General features: G+C 37.9%; 1 protein-coding gene across 9 annotated transcripts in view; it reads left to right on the top strand.

Moving 5' to 3' along the window:
* PIGG (phosphatidylinositol glycan anchor biosynthesis class G (EMM blood group)) overlaps positions 1–21600 on the top strand; it is a 77618-nt gene that overhangs the window by 35547 nt on the left and 20471 nt on the right. For 3 of the 9 annotated variants that reach the window (XM_074274474.1, XM_074274473.1, XM_074274475.1), the window contains 4 exons: positions 1061–1515; positions 5564–5755; positions 11025–11334; positions 18026–18189. In XM_074274474.1, the coding sequence (XP_074130575.1) occupies positions 1061–1515; positions 5564–5755; positions 11025–11334; positions 18026–18189 (1121 nt within the window). Of the gene's footprint in view, positions 1–1060; positions 1516–5563; positions 5808–11024; positions 11335–18025; positions 18190–19404; positions 19555–21600 lie in introns of those variants that run through there. The other 6 variants (XR_012483328.1, XR_012483329.1, XM_074274477.1 and 3 more) reach the window with 4 other exon arrangements.

The following is a 21600-nucleotide window of genomic DNA, read 5'->3' as shown; positions in this document are numbered from 1 at the left end:
TCTTAATCTTGTCTTTATATTAGTTTCCATTCCAAATACAGACTTCTCTCTTTCCTCCCCAGAGAAAACTGAGCCCTTGAGTGAATCTAACAGTATATTCAATGTTCTTTCACCTTTGTTCAATTATATTTTCTTTCTTTTTTTCTTTTTTTTTTTTTGAGAGGCATTTGGAGTAAAATGACTTGCCCAGGGTCACATACCTGGTAGTAAGTGTTAAGTGTCAAAAACCAGTCTGAAACCTGGTCCTTCTACTCCAGGGCTGGTGCTCTATCCACTCACTGCAAAATCTAGTTTCCCCACTTAGTTATATTTTCTTTCTTTTTTTTTTTTTTAAATTTATTTAGAATTTTTTTTTCACAGTATATATGCATGAGTAATTTTTTTTTTTATATTATCCCTTGTATTCATTTTTTCAAATTATCTCCCCCCTCCCTCCATTCCCTCCCCCCGATGACAGGCAATCCCATACATTTTACATGTGTTACAGTATAACCTAGATACAATATATGTGTGTAAATACCATTTTCTTGTTGCACGTTAAGTATTGGATTCCGAAGGTATAAGTAACCTGGGCAGACAGACAGTAGTGCTAACAATTTACATTCACTTCCCAGTGTTCCTTCTCTGGGTGTAGTTATTTCTGTCCGTCATTGACCAACTGGAAGTGAGTTAGATCTTCTTTATGTTGAAGATAGCCACTTCCATCAGAATATATCTTCATACAGCATTGACCACTTAGTTATATTTTCAACAGCATTGTTAGTTCTCTCTCCCTTGGAAGGATTTATTTATTTATTTTTAAGGTTTTGCTTCAAATGTAAGATAACTTGAGTTCAGCATCACTAAAGACACAGTTTTGTTGAACTGACTTAATAATAAAATTAACTTTCTTGGAGTAAAATGCTGGAAAATCCAAAGAGAATTATGACCATTGTTTTCCTGGGTTTTTTTAAGGGTCTTTTTTGGGGGAAGGAGTAGGTAAATGTTTTAAGAGTATGCGTGAAATAGGTTTAGTGTGATTCTCAGGTGATTGTTTACATTGGCCCATTTCTTTTCACAGAATCAAGCTGCCTCAAGTTCCAGCTGGTCGGGATTAGATCTGCTTATTTTATTTGGAACTCTGGGTCACGTTCTAAGTTTAGGTGCAAGCAGCTTTATAGAGGAAGAACACCAAACCTGGTATTTTCTTATTAATACACTCTGCCTAGCTCTGGGCCATGAAATGTGTAGAAATCATTTTCTTGGGAAAGACTTTGATCATAATTTAACTATGGAAGGGGATTTTCAAAAAGATACTGAGAAGATTTTACAATACAAAAATGACCATGTGGATGTCCCAGAGTACAATAAAACACACAAGTTGCCTTCTTCTTTAGAACTGCCAGAAAGCTATGAAAAGTGGTTAGGCCTGGCCAGTCCATGGTTTATACTGATTTGCTGTAGACTGCTCCGCTCATTAAATCAGACAGGAGTACAGTGGGCTCATCGACCAGACTTTGGCCACTGGCTGACCAGGTAAGAATGTCAAAGTGTTTCTTTTCTGTGCTCTTGAATTATTGTGTTTTTTAAAATGAAAAGTTCATTCATATTTTTTATATTCTTTGCATTAGAGCTTCACACTGATATAAAAAGTGTTTAAAATTAAAGAAGGCAGAAGAATATCTGTTAGGGGAGAAATACATTTTGAGTGCTACATAATTAGTACTAGCTTTGCTAGTACTGGATTTGTCATTACTCCCCAAATTTCATAATGTTAGTTTTAAGTAAGATGCAATCTTTCCCATAGTTCTCAGGGACTAATTTTTTTTTTTTTTGTTTTGTTTTTTTTTGGCTGAGGCATTGGGGTTGAGTGACTTGCCCAGGGTCACACAGCTAGGAAGTGTTAAGTGTCTGAGACCACATTTGAACTCAGGTCCTCCTGACTTCAGGGCTGGTGCTCTATCCACTGTGCCACCTAGTTTCCCTGGATAAAGACTTCTAATGATTAGTCATTAAACATTTTTGCACTAGATAGTGGGGCAAATATAAAACCAGTCCCAGCCCTCAAAGAGCTTACATTCTAAAATAATAAACAGTGTGTGTGTGTATGTGTATGTAGATATAGATATATTTATAGGTATGTCTACATATATATCCAAATCTCTCTCCCCCCCCCCTCTCTCTCTCTCTCTCTCTCCCCCTCTCTCTCTCTGTCTCTCGCTGTCTCTCTGTCTAATCTGTATTTAAAGGGAGAGAGCGCATACATTTATATAGTGCTTTGAAATTTGCAAAACCTTTACATATATTATCTCATTTGACCCTGACAACATCTTTGTCTAGTGGATAGTATATTATCCTCATTTTAGAAATAAAGTAGCTGAAACTTTGAGAAGCTCAGTGATTTGTCCAGTCATCCAGCTAGTCAGTGTTGGGGGCAGGAAGTGACTGCAGGTCTTTATGTCAGTTCTATCTGTCATGCCATAATGCCTCAGTGCTGCTCTAGGGGAGACCCCCACAGAGAGAGCAGCAGCCTGGGACCTGGGAAGCCCCGACAAGCTGGGATTACCAGGCACAGTATACTGTGAAAAGTGGTATTTGAATTGGGGATTAAGGAAATCGGGCATTCTGAGGGCTGCCATGTGGCAGAGAGGTGTTCTCAGCTTAGAGGCGGGCTACAGGGGGCTGTGTGGGAGACTGACCACCAGATAGCGAGTGGGAGAATTGTGGGGAAGACCGAAGGCCCCAGATGGTGCCGAGCAAGGGCGTTTGGATCTAATCTTAGAGGGGAAAGGCAGCTTCACAGCCACGTCTGTTCAATTCTTTGCCCCCATCTTTGTCAGCCTTTCTGCCTGACATTTTGGTCACTTCCTTCTCCTGGAGATGCTCTCTTTCCCAGTCTACTTCTTGCATGTCCACCTTCTGTCCAGTCTCTTTTGTTGGCTCCTCATCCATAGCCCTCCTGATTTGTGCACATTTGGCTGGGCTGGGGTCTCTGGGTTCTCTTTCTTGGTGACCTTTTCCATTCCTCTGGATTCAGTTTTCCTCTCTACAGGTACAGTGGGTGGCTTGATGGTGCAGTGGATAGGGTATGGGGCCTAGAGACAGGAAGACTGCTCTGAGTTTACAGGTAGCCTGGATGCTCACTAGCTCTGTGGCCCTCATCTGCCTTATTTATAAAACAGGATGGCGAATCACTCCCAGGTCTGTGCCAAGAAAGCCCAAATGGGGTCACAGAGAGTGAGACATGACCGTAAAACTGCTGAACAACAACAACAAAAGTATAGATCTGTAAAGACATAGCCTCAGCTTCTCTGCTGAGCTGCTGTCCTGCATCATGAATTACCTGTTAGATATTTCTAGCCAGATGACCTGGAGGCACCCTAAATTCTTCATGTTCAAAACGGAGCCATGATTTTCCCTCAATCCCCCAACTCTTTCTTCTAGTTGTCCAAGGTTCCATATTCACCCTCATGTCTTCCTCTTCCCTTCTCTTCTTCTTTCCCTCCTCCCTGCCATTTGCAGTCAGTTGCCACATTTCTTTAATTTTACCTTCACAACATCTCTCAAATCCATCCCCTTTTTTCTGCACACAGCTATTAGATAAATGTTTTTAAAGCATAAGTCTGACCATGTCATTTACCTATTGAGGAAGGTCTAGTGGTTTTTATTTGAATAGAACACATAAATTCCTTTTAATAGCTAATGGCATAACTCTTGCCATATATCAGGCATTCTGCTAAGCACATTGTTATCTCATTTGATCCTCACAACAACCTTGGGAGGTAGGTGCTGTTATTATCTCCATTTTACAGATGAAGAAACTGAGGCAAATAGTTTTAAGTGTCTTGCTCAAGATTACACAGTTAATAAATATCTGAAGCTAGATTTTGAACTTGGGTCTTGACTCTGGAATGGTCTATGCACTGTGCTACCTTACTGACACAGTGCCCCAAATGTTTAGCATATAAATTCCTTGATAATTTGACTCCAGCCAGTCTTTCCCCTTATATACTGTTCTTGCATTCTGCATTGCATTCAGGCTGGCTTATTGCTATTCCCATAGGGGACTTTGTCCCCTCGCTGTGTTTTTACTTAGGCTACCCCCGTGCATAGAGCTCACTCTTCTCACCTCTGCCAGTTCAGATCCCAGGTTTTCTTCAAAGTTCAACTCATGTTGCTGCCTCCCTAAAACTTGCCCTTATTTGTTCCCATTTACTATATACCTCTACTTTTGAAATAGTTTTGTATTTGCTTTACACACGTTTGCATATGAACAATGTACACACACACACACACACACACACACACACGTACATACCCATGGAGTGTTTACTGTTCTATACTCATATTATTTCTTTCCAGAGCAAGGACTCATATTTTTGTCTTTGTATTCTTAGCACCCATTATAGCGTCTAGTAAATATATGAGGTGCTTGATAATTGCTTATTGAATGAATGTAGACTAAATCTCTAGTAATAGCAGTATTTATTATGCTGAGACTTACTTGAATTTCTTGTGACCATCTGAGTTGTCTGCCTGGGCCATTTGGACACAAATGGACATGGCTTTTATAGCCCTTATAGAGCATGTGGTTGTTGGATAATTGATTCTGGAATAATGAAGATTTTTTTATTTCTTTAAGTCATTAATGAAAACCTAGAGCACAAATGGAGATAATTGCACTATTGGTTATGGAAAATGCAAGGATGTATTTGGCAACTTATGCAGCATAAGGGTTTCTTTAGAGAAGGAAAGGCTACCCTAGGGAGTTGGGCAGGAACAAGGAGTCAAGGAGAGGGGATTCTTGACTGATTCTTATTCTTAATCCTATTTCTAAGTATAAACAAGCTTCTCTGGATTACCCTTCCTCTGACAGGTCTCCCTTTCTGATGGAGACAATGGAATAATAAAATAATACAAAATTATTCATACATACAGAGGTTTCATTCTTTTTGGAGCCTGACTTTTCCATAAAGGTTGGAGATACTATTGTTAAGTTTCTGCTAAGCCCATACATAAAAGCTCTGAAGATCATTATCTTAACTCCCATTCTTAAAGACTGGTGTCAAGTTTTGAGAGCAAGACTATATCTCCCCCTCTGGGTTCTAGGGATGTTCCTGAACCTCTGGCCTAGGAGAATACTAAAAAGATGGGAAGATGATAAGTCCAAAATACTCTGGACCTTCAAAATGTGCAAGATTCTTTTCTAGTCACAATAAGGGACAGGGAGAGGATGTCTGTGTCATCTTTCTTCCCTCATTCATCTCCACTTGGTTCTATTTCAGGATTTAATGAATGAAAGAAACTCTTGCTCCAATTTTTGAAATTTTTTCCAAGGAAAACAGTTTCTCTTATTTTTTATTATTTAATGTAATACACAAATATAACCTTTTTATTCAAGAAATAGTAAACAAAACATAATGGTTCTGAATATTATTGTTTAAATAGAAAATTTAAATAGTTTATTCTGAAAAATTAGAAAACATTTTCAATTAAATGCATCTTAGCTATTAACAGATTCTTAGAAATGCAGTAATTTGATTATAGTTGGCAATAATTTGTGGAATTTTCTCTTTTTTTACAGTTCTGATCATAAAGCTGCACTCTCTGTTCTGGCATCTCTTTCCCTCGTTATGATCTTTATTCTGGTTCAGAGAAGATGCTCCCCTGTTTCAAAAGTGGCAATGGCACTAGGGCTCTTGGGAATCTATTGCTACCGAGCAGCATTTGGAAATGTCTTTTTGCCATGGCAACGAGACAACAAAGATATTTCTAAGTAAGTTCATAAGCAGATATGTAAATTTTGTTTTAGATTATTTTAATGACATGTACTGAAAGGATATGCTGTTGCTTATAATGTCAATTTAGTTCTTAAAAGTCATGTGTTATGTTTTTCACTAATTGTAATAATAAAATTTTAATTAACTGCAACCCAATTAACCATTTAGCTTTTAGGAGGAAGAGAAAAGCTTATGAAGATCTATTTTAAAAACAAGCATACAAAGAGTCCCCAGTTTAATGGGTGTGCCATAGAATCAATTTTTAAAAGTCATAAAAATCTTTTAAATTCTTTTTTTTTTAACTTCTGCTTTATGTTTCCCAAGTTCTATAATTGATTTTGTGTCCAAGTTGTGCTTTCTCTGAAGCTTTGCTTACAGATGTTTTAGTGTCATCCTCTACTTCCTTTTATCTTGAGCTTCTTCTCTGCAATCCTAACATTTCTTTCTGGTGAGATTTCTTTTTTTTGTTTGTTTGTCTAATCTTCCTGTCTTCACTCAAGAAGTATCCTTACTTTAAACTTATATTAGAGCTGGTCTCTGTTGCACTTATGGTAGGAAGGCCTGGGCTTGTTGCAGCTTTCTTGGGACTACTGAGTATTGTGCTATTCTAGAAGTTCTGGGACATCCTGGAAAATTCCAAGTTTTCAGTGGTTTGATCTAGAGCAAAGTCTGCTGTCTCCCTGGTCTGAGAAGAAGCATGTGTAGTTTTTAATAAAGAAAAAAAATTAAGTAAATAAAGTTTTAAGTATGTTGAGTTTTAGGTGTCATCAAGGCATTCATATAGTGATGTTCTGTAGATGTACATCCAGATGTACATTTGGAGACGTAGGTCTAGAGCATGGAAAGAGGTGAGATTAGAAACATAGATTTGAAAGTCATCTGTATGGTGCTGAGAGTTAAAATAATGAAAGTGAATAGGATTGCCAAGGGAGGGAACATGTTGAGAGGGAAGAGAACCAAGGACAAAATTCTGGGGATTCATCAGTAGAATGAAAACTCCTGGAGAGCGGTGATTCTTGTTTCTGATTTTGTATTATTTAATAAGCACCTTGTAAAAACTTTCAATAAACATTTATTGAACTGAATATCCATTCTGAGGAATTTAGAAAAGGACAAGGATCAAGAAAAAGAGACAGAGAAGTGGTTACAGTTATAAGACTGCTTGGAACACAAAAGTTCAACACTCTAAATGGAGAATTTTAAACGAGATAATTTACCTTTTTCTTAGATATTAATTCCTTTATGGACAGGATTGTCAGCAGAGTAGCCAGTCAACAGAAGTGGGGAAAGGCAGTTTGGAATTTTTCCATCCAAAGAGCTGCTGATTGCCTTAAAGAAAGCACTATGGCAATTAAGGCACAAGCAGAAGTTTGCTAATTACTGATTGCTCTCATATCTGAGAATATTAGCACCAGATAAACAAAGGAAGTCCATAAGAATACTACTCTAGGGAGCTATAATCACTTACTTGGTTAGGGGCCAGAAAACTGGATAGTTAGAGCAAACTTCCTGAAAGTTTTAAGTGCATGAAATGAGGGAAGCCATACATTACCAAGGACCCAGGTTTTGGAAGGTGTGGAAAACAATTCCAGTAAATCCAAAGATTATACAGAGATTATGAACCATTTGGGCTTCTTCTAGAAATAAAGACCAAATTATCCTGCTAGAAGAGAAAGTATTTCTTGATAGGATAAAAATTATCTGGGAAAAAAATCATGGAAGAAAAGGCTCTGAGGACATGGAGAGAGTTAAAAAGAAAAAAAATACTCATCGCCTTCTGCCTGGCTTATTATAATAGTCTTCTAATAGGTGCATCTCTACTTTCTGCTTCCTTTATACCTTTAATGCTGCTCTTAGGCATAGATGAGGTCACATCGTTCTTCTTTTCATAAACCAAGTCAAAACTTATTTTAATAAAGAGGTAAGGAAATTCAGAACACCCACAGTTCAGGCGAATGAGGCAATGGAAAAAGGTGACTTAGTACACTCTGATGGTATCTTGGTCTTCCTAATTAAAATAAAAGCAAATGTTTTTCACCTCAGTTTCTTCATCTTTTATGATGGGGATCCTCTGTTTGTCCTGCCTACTTCCTACAGTTACCTTGCAGAAACAATAGCAAAAGCTTGGCTCACCTCAAAGTGTTTGGTATTGATGACCACACTTTTATCAGCAGCTGCTAATGGATGAGACAGACTCATTTTTCTGACCTCACCTCACTTTTTACTTCTAGGCCTACCTCCCTTTTCTTTCTTTCCCTCCCCCTTTCTCTCCTTTCTCCTCTTCCCCCCCCCCCACATCTCTCTCACTCTCTCTCCTCCCCCCATCTCTCTCTCTCTCTTTTTCTCTATTTCTGTCTCTCTTTCTCTTTCTGTCTTTCTTTCTCTGTGTTTCTGTCTATCTCTCTCCTCTCTCTCCCTCTGTCTCTCTCTGTGTCTCTTAGTCTCTGTCTCTGTCTCTCTCTCTGTCTCTCTCCTCTGTTTCTTTCTCTCTGTCTCTATCTCTGCAGTGCTCTCTGGCTAAGCCTCTTAGAAGACAGTTGTTACTTCCTTGTGCTCATAGCATTCCCCTGGGGGACCAAGGGGCAGAACAGGGCATGCAGAGCTGCTTTCCCAGCCAAGCACAGAACAGGAAGCCTTAGGCCGAGCCTTGGCTGGGGTTCTCTCCAATCTCAGCTCAGCACAGGCCCATAGTTGCCAGTAGAGGTTCCCCAGCTCTCCATCCCTTGGGGCTGGGGAGCAGAGAACAACGCTCTCCTGCTCATCCTTGGCTTTTTCTAAGTGAGGCTCAGGGGCGTCCTTGGGGCTGGCTGCATCGGACTCTCCAGGTAAAGAACTGAGCACCCTTGGTCCTAGGGAGAGCTCCCAGAGAGATGGGGGCAGGCAGGGTGGGGCTTCCCTGGGCTGCCGAGACTTGCAGGTGTCCCCAGGACCAACAGGGGGCAGCAGCAGCCCAGCTTCTGACTGTACAGTGACAATGGAAGGAAAGCTGCTGCTTGGGGGTCATCTTGTTTCCAGACCGAGACGGTTCAGCCAAGGAGTGGCCAGAGCGATGGGATCAGTCTGGCTGGGATGGCAGATGCAGAAGCGGGATCTTGTGCTCAGCAGCAGGTCGGGCTCGGGGGCAGCACCGATGGGTTAACCAGTTCTAGGGCTCTGGGAAAGGGTCCCTTTGAGGAACCTGGAGCCGCAGCTCTTAGGGTTTCTTCAAACTGCACTGCTTCTTCCAGGAAGCCTTCCAGTAGTGCCCTCATTAAAGGGACCTGTCCTTTTTTTTTTTTTTTTTACTTCACTTCCCTATTTAGCTTCTCCTCTGCTTTTATCACATAACTCACGTTATTACTCTAGGTGTGAAAGAGGCAGAACTACAGCCCAGGATGGGGTTACAGAAAGACAGATGTCATTTCATTATGAGAAAAGACTTCTGGGAAAACTGGAGCAATCCAAAAGTGGGATGGGCTGCACTAGGAAACACTGAGCTCCTCATCTCAGGAAGGTTAGAGAAGCTTCCTGCTTGGGTAAAGGTTGGACCAGATGACCTCTGAGGACCCTTTCAACTCTTCAGTTCAGCAAACATTAAGCAATTTTGTATGCAGAACCCTATGCTAAGTAAGGGAGTCTCAATACTCAGAGAAGGCTCAATTCCTACTCCTTGAAGCTTATAGAGAGACAATAATGTCTTGTGTACTGGTACAGTGCAAAGTGCTTTACAGTTTATTCTCTCATTTGATCCTCATAACCAATCTGGGAGTTGGTGCTATAATTATCCCCATTTTACAGATAAGAAAATTGAGGCAAGAAGTTAAGTGGCTTATCCAGGGTCTCACATACATACATGTATACACACATGTCTGAGGCTCTATCTAAATTCATGTCTTCCCAACTCTTGTCCAGTGTTCTGCTCACCATACTCCCTGGCTTTCCCCTCTATAAGATGCTACAGGCATACCTCATCTTATTGTGCTTTGCAGATATGATGGGGTTTTTTTGCTTTTTGTTCTTACAAATTAAAGGTTTGTGGCAACCCTGCATTGAGCAAGTCTTGTTAGTGCCATTGTTTCAACCGCTTGTGCTCACATCATGTCTCTGTGTCACATTTTGGTAATTCTCACAATATTCCAGATTTTTTCATGGTTATATCTGTTATTTATCTTTGATGCTATTATTGAAATTGTTTTGAGGCTCCACAAACTGCACCCATATAAAAGTTCTGTCAATAAATTTTGCATGTGTTCTGACTGCTCCACAAATAGGCTATATCCTACCTCTCTCTCTTTTTTTCTCAGGCCTCCCTTTTCTCTGAGACACAACCTTGAAATTAAGGCCAGTTACACTCTCCTTTTTAAGTGGTCAAGTGAAGGGAAGAGTCAATCAATGCAGCAAACTCCATCAATGTCCTATTTTAAGAAATTGGCATAGCCACCCCAACCTTCAGCAATCCCCACCTTAATCAGTCAGCAGCCATCAATATTGAGGCAAGACCCGGCACCAATAAAAAAAATTATAATTCACTGAAAGTGCAGATGATAGCATTTTTTAGAAATAAACTATTTTAAATTAAGGTACATACATTTACAAAATATTGTTGCACACTTTGTAAACTACAGTAGAATGTAAACAATTTTTATAAGCACTGGGAAACTAAAAGATTTATGTGACTTGCATTATTGCAATATTTGCTTTATTGTAGTAGTCTGGAATAAGACTCACAATGTCTTGGAGATATATCTGCTATATTATAATTTGTAGTTAATGTACTTTAGAGAATGGCAAAACATTAATTCTGCATTAGTAATTTATGGCTCAACCAAGGGCCTGATAATGCATCATTTATTAAAATCTTGTTAAAATTGTTTATTTAAAGCATCTTGTTAGAAGTGAACCTTTGGTAATGGAACCACCGTAGTGATTTTCAAACTATTTGGGTCAAATCTGTGGAGCATTTTTTTGGTTTGCTGTGATCACATAGATTTTACCTTGAGTCTTATGATCCAGGTTCCCCCTCCTTTCTCAGTCCTCTAAACACAGAGCATTGTCAGATATTGACATATAGAGGGATGTCATTATTCTTTTTGACTCATATATAAAGATTGTTCTCAGTGTCCCCTGGCAGTGAGACAGTACAGTTGATTTTGTGGGAGTTTTAGCCGGCAGAACAAGCTTGTGATAAATATTTCCTTTGATGCAATTAGAATCATATGCTACACATGAAAGCACTTGGATTTTGTGGAAAGATGCTAATAAGTCTAATTTGTTCTCTTTTTTTAGGGGAATTATTGAAGCTCGCTTTGTGTATGTCTTTGTTCTGGGTATTCTTTTTACTGGAACCAAAGACTTGCTTAAGTCTCAAGTCATTTCTACAGATGTCAGTATCAAGAGTCGAGGTCTGTGGGAAATATATAGTGGATTAGTTCTTCTAGCAGCCTTGTTGCTTCGACCTCACAATCTTCCTATTTTGGTGTTTAGTCTGTTGATTCAGGCTGTGATGGCAAAATGCATCTGGAAGCCCTTGAAACATGATGCAGCTCAGATTACCATAATGCATTACTGGTTTGGCCAAGCATTCTTTTATTTTCAGGTATGTTACTAAAGGAAGGCTGTTTACTTTTACATGCTGCAGTTTCTGTTTTCTTTAACGTGGGGGAAATTATTAATGGTATTACCGCTCTTGAAGATGTCTTTGCTAAAAAAAAAAAATAATTGATTGTAATATGGCATTATGAATTATATGTATTATAAAAATATTTTATTAATGTGTTTTTCATGTCACCTTCATTTCCAAATACACCCCTATACAGTGAATTGTGCCATATGACAAGTAATAAAAAGAAAGAGGAGAAAATGTTTTTGGCAAAACCAACTAACACAACATCTGACACAGTAGGCATTATTCTAGGTGCACACTTTGTCGCTGGACCCAGATGGATCTGGAGGACAAAGTGAGGTGGGTGACTTGCCCATCCCTCCTTCCCTTAAATTCAGTTTACTTGCATGTCATGGCTTCCTCTCCCTAATGTCTAGATCCTCTTTGAGAACAAAGGATAAACAACCAATCCCTCACCTCTTCAAAGAAGGGAGGAAAATACAGTTTATCATCTTTTCTTCTAAGTCAAACTTATTCATTATAATTATAGAGGGATCACTTTTTGTTGTTGTTGTTCTTTCTAGTTACTTTGTTGCCATTGTGTAAATTGTTTTCTTGGTTTTGCTTACCTCATTCTATATCACTTTATATGTCTTCTGTTTCTCTGCGTCCTTTATATTCATTGTTTTCTTATGGTATGATAATATTCCACTAATGACAGTTCCTTTGTTTCTAGTCTTTGCTGTTCTAGAAGGAGATACTCTGAATAGATGAATAGTTTGGTATATATGGGAGCTTTCTTTTCTGTTGTAGACTTCCTGGAGCCAGGGGAGGGGAGAGGAACGGATGGTGTGTCTGTCTGTCTGTCTGTCTGTGTACACAGATATGTGATCTCTTGGTCCAAGGATATGGACTTTTTAGTTAGCTTTTTGGTTTGTTGTTTTTTTTTTTGCTTGATTCCAAATTATTTTCCAAATTGAAGCAATTCACAGCTCTACCAAGAGTGTATCTGTATACCTGGCTTTCTGTAGCTCCGACATTGACTATTTCCATTAGCTTGTCATCTCTGCCAATTTCCTGGATGAGAGGTGGCACAATAACTATTCAATAGAATTCAATTCAGTCAGTTTTTTTTTTTAAATAAATGCCAACTCGGGCATGCCCATAAGTATATAAAGATGAAAAACTGTAATCCTTGCCCTCAAGGACTTTAGTCTAATTGGGAGGATATATCATGTATACAGATAAGTATGACACAGGTAGAATAGGTTAAGGACAAAAGAAAGCCTCAAAGTGATAGAAAAATGTGAAGAGAGAGGTCCTTTTGAACTAGAGTGGGAGAATTATGGAAACCCTTATGGTGAAGGTGTGAGCTAGACCTAGGAGAAAAAAGAGGATTATCTATAGGGAGCACATTCTAGGTATGAGGTTATACTGTATCAAAGGGAAAGACTAGATTATGAAATAACTAAAGTTCAGTTTGACTGGCAATCAGAGTGTGAGAAGGGAAATAGTGTAGAAATAATCAGATTATGGAGGGCCTTTAAAAACTCCAGCCTAAGGAATTCATGTTGTATTTTGTGGACACAAAGCACAGGATTTTGGAGCAGAAGAAGAGGGTGTTCATTAGAAAGATGAATTTGGCAGTTGCATGAAGGATAAATTAGATTGCAGTCAAGGAGACCAGGATTGTAAACTTTAGGACTGGAAAGGGCCTTGGAGAACAATCCATCCAATCTCCTCGTTTTACAAGTGAGGAGACATTGGAAAAAGTCAAACAAGTTAAGTGAATTTCCTAAAACCTGTTCAATATTTCATCAGATCAAGACATAAACACCATAGATAAAGACTTAGACAACATTTTTATAATAGATAATCCTAGACAATTGAGAAGCATAAGTAACATAAAGCTGAGAAGGAGGGATAACTAGTATATTGAATAATAGATTTTTTTCAGTTGGAGGAGGAAGGGGGTTTCTAGCCTTATTTCATTAGTGTGGGATTTTGTGATAAAGAAACTCACTCCTGTGTAGAATAACCACTCTTCTATAATTGATAATCTTAGAGAGTTACCTGATGTATCAGTGAAAGATTTAGGAATTTGCCTACAGTCACACAGCCAAGGATATGTCATAACCTGAGCTTTGTGATTCTGACACTGACTACCTTTTGGGTTGTGCTGCCTCTCAAAATTAGGAGACAAAAGAGTTCAAGAATTAGAACAAATTATGAGCTAAGACTAATTGCAGATTAAATTGAATTAGGATCAATGCAAAATCCTAGAATTCAGAACTAGAAAGGAAGGACCTCAGGCCCAGAAAGACTCGGGAGTCACCCAAGTTCTCAGAGTAAATACCACCCTCAGGTTTCAAGCCTTGGTTCTCAAACAGGGAATTAAATGCTCTTTCTATTATACCTACACTGGGTTTTTTTGGGTGGTTGTTTTGTTTTGTTTTGTTTTTTTGAAAAATCAATTGTACAAGTGAACTCTGTTGGGAGATAGCAAATAATTCCTGTGAAAAGGTCTTAGTGCACTAGAAGCTCAATGTGAGTCAATAGTTTGAAAACTAAGAACATTTTAGCGTCCTTAGGGAGAAACAGAGAGTCCAGAAGCAAGTTATTGAAGGTGTATTGTCATCTAGGCAGGTCACATCTGGAGGATTATTTATATTTAGTTCTGGGAGCCAAGAGTATCTAGAATCGGGCAGCCAGGATAGGGGAAGGAATTCAACACCTAGCTAAGATGAGAACACTTGGAAGACTGGGGACATTTTCCTGGAGAAGAGTGAACTTTGGGGGACACATTCTGCCTGTCTTCATATAGTATGTGAAGGGCCTGCATGGGTAATCTTATCTATTGAGACAACATACATGAAATGCTTTGTAAACCTTAAAACACCAGCGTTTTTTATGGCCAAAGGATTCGACTTATTCTGCTTGGTCCAAAGAGAGAAGTGGAAGAACAGTAGAGTTGAAATTCAAGAGCCTGGTTTTGAATTTCCTTCTGCCACCTTCTTTGTGACTGTCCAACCATTCTGGACCTCAGTTTCCTCTTCTGTAAAAATGAGGTTTTTGGAATGGGCTGTCTCAGGAGGTAGATTCCCTGTCACCAAAGATTATTTTTTAAGTAGTAGCTGGAGAGATGTCACAGAAAAGATTCCTTTTTAGTTACAAAAAGCTGAGAGTCTTCCAACTGTCACATTATTTTTGTGTGTTTCTGGCCTGAACTAGAATGATGGAAGTAGCAAGGAGGGGTTGTATATGAGAACATTTGCAAAGATGGAATCTATAGGAGTCAGCAGTTATTAGAAAATGAAGAAGAAGAAGAGAGGAAGATGATTGAGGTTTTGAGCTATGGTGTCTGGGACCATCAACAGAATAGTGAAATTAGGATGAGAAGAAAATAGTTCAGTTTAATGCATATTGAGTTTTAGTGACTGTTGGGACATCTAGATGGATATAGAAGTCAATCACTTAGAGATAATCCTTAGAGTTGGGAGAGCAGATGTGATAATCCATGATGTAGAGAGAAAAGAGAAAGAGGGCCAAGATGATCTCTAATAACCTTCTTGCAATTGAAATGTTTTTTTTTTTTTTTTTTTTTTTTTTTTTAGCTGGGGGGGAACAGAATCCAGTACAAAGTTTTCTACTTGAAAATGGAGTTCTCCCTTCATATTGATTCATTAATCCAATTCTTTGTTTAGATATGATCCATCTCTTGTGCTATCCAATCCACATTTCTCCATCTTGTTCAGAAAGAGATTGAGAGACTTTTTCCAAGGTTTCTAAGGTTTTACTATGTGGTCAGCTGAAATCTTGTTTATAAAAATCAAGCTCTTTAATTAGTAAGAGGCAATGTACTTGCATTTCATGAGCATGTGTGAATTAATTATACACAATCTGGTATGTTCTCTCATGGTTCCATCCTTAACATTTTTAGAGAATACTGTAAATACTCAACAATACTCAAGAAGAAGCTAATACATGATGATCCTTCCTAGTAGAACTACATGTGGGATGTTAGGTAACAAATGTGTTCTTGATTTTTAGCCTCAACACTTCATTCTAGTGAATTAAGGAAAATAATGGCAAAGATTATTCCAGCTTCTAATGCCCACATCATCTCTATTCAGTTTATCAAGGGATTAAAATGTAAAAAACAAAAACTATTAAATCTGGGTAATCTAAGAGTCTAGGAATTCACTCAGTTATACTGTGAAGAGCTTTAGATAGAATTGTTCAGCTGCCCAACTTCCCTAGGTCACCACTTGCTCTATGCTAGAGATAGATTTCCTTCTAGATTTGTATGCAGCCTTCTGATTTCAAATGCAATTTCAGTTGACTGGGAGAAGGAAGATAATTAAAAATTCTTCTTTAAGAGATAATGGCTGTTAATATGAACAGTTTCCAAAGTGATTGGAAACCATAAATGACCATTTGAGAACCTGCTCCACATTAAAATGCTGGTTTTACCCAACACCCTATAAAATGGTAAAGATGGAAAAAATGGAAAACTGTATTGGAGGGCTGTGGAAACATAGGCACACTAATATGCTGAGGGTGATGTAAGTTAGAGCAACCATTTGGATAACAGTTAGAAATTATGCAAGAAACTGATTAAACTGTTCATACCTTTTGATTCAGAGATCCCATTACTAGGCAGTCTAATACAAAATAAGAATTTCAATATAAATCAGAATATTTATAACACTATTAGGATGTTTTGTGGTATGTATGAACTGGAAACAAAGTGAGCACCTATTTGGAGAATGGCTAAATAAATTGTATATATATGAATATGTAATTATTCTGCAGATAGAAATGAAGAATGTAGGGAATTCAGAAGAATGGGAAGATTTATATAAATTGATACAAAATGAAACAAGCATAGGATCATGGATGTAGAGCTGAGAGGAATCTTGAAGACCAACTAGTTTAACTCCCTCATTTTAAAAATGTTATTTATTGAGCTCTTTTGCTTTTATAGCACCTTTCTTCCTGAATATGCTCATCCCCTCTCCCCTGGCCTTCAAAGCACTACTTATAACAAAGATATAAACAGAAAGAGGTGGGGGGGAAAGTTTAGAAGAGCCATCAATGAACCAGTTATATTTAACAGTATATGTAATGTTACATTGTTATAACCCCCTATCTCTGTAAAGAAAAGAAGAAATTGATTTTCTCAACTCTTCTATTGAACCAGTCATAAATATTTTAATTATATATGGTTCAGTTTAAGTTATTTATTCTTTCTGTTTATATTACCATAGTCATTACATACAATTTTCCTGGTTCTTCTTTCTTCAGTTTTTTTTTTTTTTAATCACTTCAAATAAGCCTTCTTATGCTTCTCTGACCACAGAAAAATACTTTAGAAATGATTGTGGTGTAATAACAAAAGGCATTAGTGAAACTTGCTTTTTAAGAAATAGCTGAGCTGAGGTGGACTGTACACCACTTCTTAAGGGCATGTAGGGCTTCATATAAAGCAGGGCTTCTTAAACTTTTTCCACTTGCAATCCCTCTTTGCCCTAGAAATTTTTACATTACTCTGGGTTTATAGTATATAAAATGGATATATAAATCAAATATTTACTGATTACAAATCATAATTTCTCCAACCCCATATTCAATTACGATACCCCATATAGGGTTGCAACTCAGTTTAAGAAGCTGGCAATTCTGAGGAATAAGCCATTGGGGAATTTAGAGGCAATAGCAAAATTCTTAATATTATACAATCCAGGAAGTGGAGGAATCCTAAAAGGTGTCTAGTTTCCAAATATCACGCTAAAGTGACAATTCCTTTCAGCTTAATGTGATCATCTCATCTCTGCTTAGACACCATCAGTGATGGGAAAGTGCAACAGTCTATTGGATTTTCACCAGGCTAGAAAGTCCTTCCTTGTTTGAGGCTGTAGCTGGTTCCCCTGTAACTTCTTCCCATTGGGTACAATTCTGTCCTGGACATGTGTTAGCTGAGCCTTGTCCTTGTTTCATCCTCAGAGACACTCATACTTGAAGTTGGTGATCAAGTCCCTCTAAATCTAAAAATCCTAAAACTTCCAAAATCTAATTGAAAAGTAAGCAGTGCTTCCCTTGTTTCCCTCTAACGACTCATATTTATTATGCTCTCTTAAAAGTTTTTTGAAAGATTTTTCTCACAACCATCCAGTGAAGTTGTGATTACAGGTGTCCCTCCCTTTTTGTTGTTGAGTTGTTTCAGCTGTGTCTACCTACCTTCATGACTACGCTTGAGCAGTTGTCCATTTCCTTCTCCTGTTCATTTTACAGATGAGGAAACTCAGGCAAACAGGGTGAAGTGATTTGCCCAGGGTCACATAGCTAGAAAGTGTCTAAGGCTGGATTTGAACTCAGTTTCTCTGTACTGCAGGGACTTTTCATAGTCTTATGGTTATGTGAGTTATACATCTGATTTCCCTTGCCAGACTATATATGGACTCCTTGACATTAGGGACCTTGTAGTTTTAGTCTTTGTACCTCTGGCAGTACTTAGCATCTTGTTATATTTATATTTTCTTAATAAAAAGTTTAACGTATAAATACATAATTAAGATTTGACTATTGGCATTAAATCCTCTAAGCATTATATAATCTTTTAAAATGTTTTAATAAATTTAATAGATAACTAGACTCATCTGCCTTTCTTATCCTCTATTTTCAGGGCAATTCCAATAACCTTGCCACACTGGATGTTTCAGCAGGCTTTGTTGGCCTAGACCACTATGTAGAAGTACCAGCCATGTTCCTCACAGCCTTTGCAACATACATAGGACCTATCCTTTGGGCTATTCACTTACTGAGTTTTTTGAGTTCAGAAAACACCAGGTAATGACTTATTTTAACTACAAATCTAGTGAGTAAGTAGGTAGAATTAAGAATAAAACTTGCATTCATAGAATCACACATAAGACTTTATTTTATGCATTTAAAAAAAAAAAAAAAAAACCTCTTAAAAGGGATCCATAGACTTCAGATCCATGACACACATGAAAAAAGGTTAGGACTCCTGATGTAGACAAACTTTATTTTATGGTTGAGGGAAATAAAGCCCTGAGAGAAGAATTGAATTGTTCAGGGTGGGGATAGGCCAGGATTGTTACCCAGGTCCTTCCTCCATTGTGCGCCTCCTTCACCTTAATAGTAGCACCAGGGAGCCCAAAGGATTTCTCCTCCCCAAATTAGTTATTTATGTCCGTTGTTTCTGACTGTTTTATGTAACAAAAAAGAACTATTAAGCAGCGAGAACTTGGCAGATGTCAACATTTGAGACAGTCAGGAGCTGTAGGGGGAGGTACCCTGATATCTTTGGTGTTGGATTGTCTTCCCCCCAAAAGAGCTTTCCGTGAGAGCTCTTGGCAACATCCTAGTCTGTCCGTTAGTTCTTTGGCCTCAACATTAGTCAGCTGGCTTCCAGGTGCAGAGGAGACAACATGTTTTCCCCTGTCCTCAGAGATTTTGTCCTTGGGCATTTGACTTGGTGGCAAGATTTATTCTTTGCCTTTCTGGAGCCTATGGATAGAGTGATAGCTCCAAAACCCCTGGAGAATCCTATAGATCACCTTCTTAGCTTCCTGTTAAGACCTGCACCAGGAGATCTGCAATGTGCCAGAGTCTTGGAGTAAATTTGTTGGGTAAATAGAGTGTCTGTGAGGAAGCAAACTTGATTATGCCTTGGATTGTGTTTTTTAAAAGAGATGAATAAAAATGTATAGTTTTTAAAAGTTTATTGATTTTTTTAATATCACTTTTTGACTCTCCATCCCTTCCTTCAAAATAAGCATAATCAAATCATATCTACACTTGACACTGTCTGAAAATGTTTGCCTCCTTCTGCATCTCTAGTCCACAAACTCTTCCAAGAGGTGAGAGGTATGCTTTGCTCAGTCCTCTGCAGCCATGACTGTGTATGGCAGTAATGAGAGTGCAGAAGTAATTTTGTATTATTTTCCCTGTGATATTGTGGTCACCATGTACATTGTTCTCAATTATATTTACTTTACTCTGCCTTGTTCTTTCTAAGTTTCTTGTAATTCTTCACAGTCATTTCTTTTTATGGAAGAATAATATTTCTTTATATTAACATACTATAATTTGTTCAACCATTCTTCACCATTGGGTATTTGCTTTTTTTTTTTTTTTTTTTTTTTTTTTTTTTATTATATATATATATATTTTATAATATTATCCCTTGTATTCATTTTTCCAAATTACCCCCCCTCCCTCTATTCCCTCCCCCCGACGACAGGCAGGGTATTTGCTTTTTTTCCCACTTCTTGGCTAATACAAATATTTTTGTATATTTGACATCCTTCCTTCTGTCTTTGACTTCCTTAAGATATATACCTAATAGCTTTGCCTCTTGTGTTAAATGTCAACAAAGAAAAAGCCATTGAGTGACTGTCATATGCAAGGCCCTGTGAAACTGGCCATGGGGAATTCCAGAGTACTTTGAGACACAGTCCTTCCCATTAATAACTAATAGTCTAGCTAGAAAGACAAGATACTTTTCAAAAATTAAATAACTGTGCTAAGCCAAATAGGTCTTAGCCACTGTACTAGATGAGTTCATAAGAAAAAGAAATCATTGGGTACAGAATTGATCAGGGATATTCCCTTGGAGTAGCAGCATTTCATAGCAAGGAAGATTTGGATAGGCTGAGGGAAGGAGAATATATTTCAAGCAAGAGAACATAAATTTCTACATTTGGGCCTTTGCTTAGAGCCAGTTGTTTTTAGGGCCCAGTAACCACTGTGGAGCAGTGGATGGAAATTGAGAAGAAGACAATAAAGTTAGAACAGTGGCTTATAACCATATTTTAGAAACAGGCTAAATGGTGTAATGATGGAAATATTTTTTTTTTAATTTAGATTTTTTTTCCACAGTATATATGCATGAGTAATTTTTTTTTTTACAACATTATCCCTTGTATTAATTTTTCCAAATTATCCCCCCTCTCCCTCTACTCCCTCCCCCGATGACAGGCAATCCCATACATTTTACATGTGTTACAATATAACCTAGATACAATATATATGTGTAAATACCATTTTCTTGTTGCACATTAAGTATTAGATTCCGAAGGTATAAATAACCTGGGTAGATAGACAGTAGTGCTAAATGATGGAAATATTTTTTAAACATTTATTTGCCTAAGGCACTGTTTTAAGGGTTAAAAATAAAAAATGACACAGTCTATACCCTCAAAGAGCATACCACCTAGAGGTGAATTTCTGGGAGGCATTAAGAAAACATCTAAGTTGTCAGAGAACTAACATGACAGCATCAGAATCTTGGAAAAATCCTGTTTAACAAACATTTATACGCTGGGCATTCTGCTAGATTGTGGAATACATAGGCAAAATAATCTTTCAAGGGTTAAGAGCCATTTGTGTGGTTCAGGGAATGCAATGTATATACTGCATCTTAATACATATTATTAATTTCCCTAGTCATTTCAGAAGGGAGAGAGAGTGCTAATACCTGGGGAGACAAGCTGGTACCATTATGGATGCCAGTCTTTTCTACCTGGGGAGGGAGAAGCAGATTCCCTTAGGAGAAACAGAAGCAAAGTCTAAGGGAGATAGCACTGGTTCCTCTAGGCAGAATAATCCTAACAGGGTTATATTATTCTCAGCTTCCCTTGAAAAGCAACTTCTAATGGACTTCCTAGAAATCTCTTATTTCCTGTACAACTATATAGTACAGGTAGTTATAGTAATGCCTTATGATGACAGTATATTCTAAGTGGAAGAAACACAGAATTCACACATTGTCCCCTGTGCAGTCGGGGAGTGTGATTTTGATTCTTCATGAGGACCAGAACCCAAGGAAGCTTTCACAAGTTCTGCCTATATTCTCTTCCATATTGGTGTTTAGGGAAAACTCATTGTGGTTATCTTGTTATATTCTATACTTGATTCTCACAGGCTGTTATTACAGTGTTTTTTTTGTTTTTTGTTTTTTTTTAATTTGCAGTAGTATTCTATTTTTCCAAATACATGTAAATGTAGTTTTCAAAGTTCATTTTTGTAAGACTCTGTTAAAATTTTTTCTCTCTTCTTCTCTCACCTTCCCCTTCCCCAAGATAATAAGTAATCTGATATAGGTTAAATATATGCAGTTCTTTTTAAACATATTTCTATATTTGTCATATTGTGCAAGAAAAATTAGACTAAAAGGGGAAAAGCATCTGGCTTTAAAACCTTCCCCCTATCTTTCTGCTTCCTTTCTGATCT

This window comes from Sminthopsis crassicaudata, chromosome 6 (assembly GCF_048593235.1).
Source record: "Sminthopsis crassicaudata isolate SCR6 chromosome 6, ASM4859323v1, whole genome shotgun sequence".
Lineage (NCBI taxonomy): Eukaryota > Metazoa > Chordata > Mammalia > Dasyuromorphia > Dasyuridae > Sminthopsis > Sminthopsis crassicaudata.
Note: the sequence above shows the minus strand (reverse complement) of the source record. Positions and strands in the feature narration are given on the sequence as shown.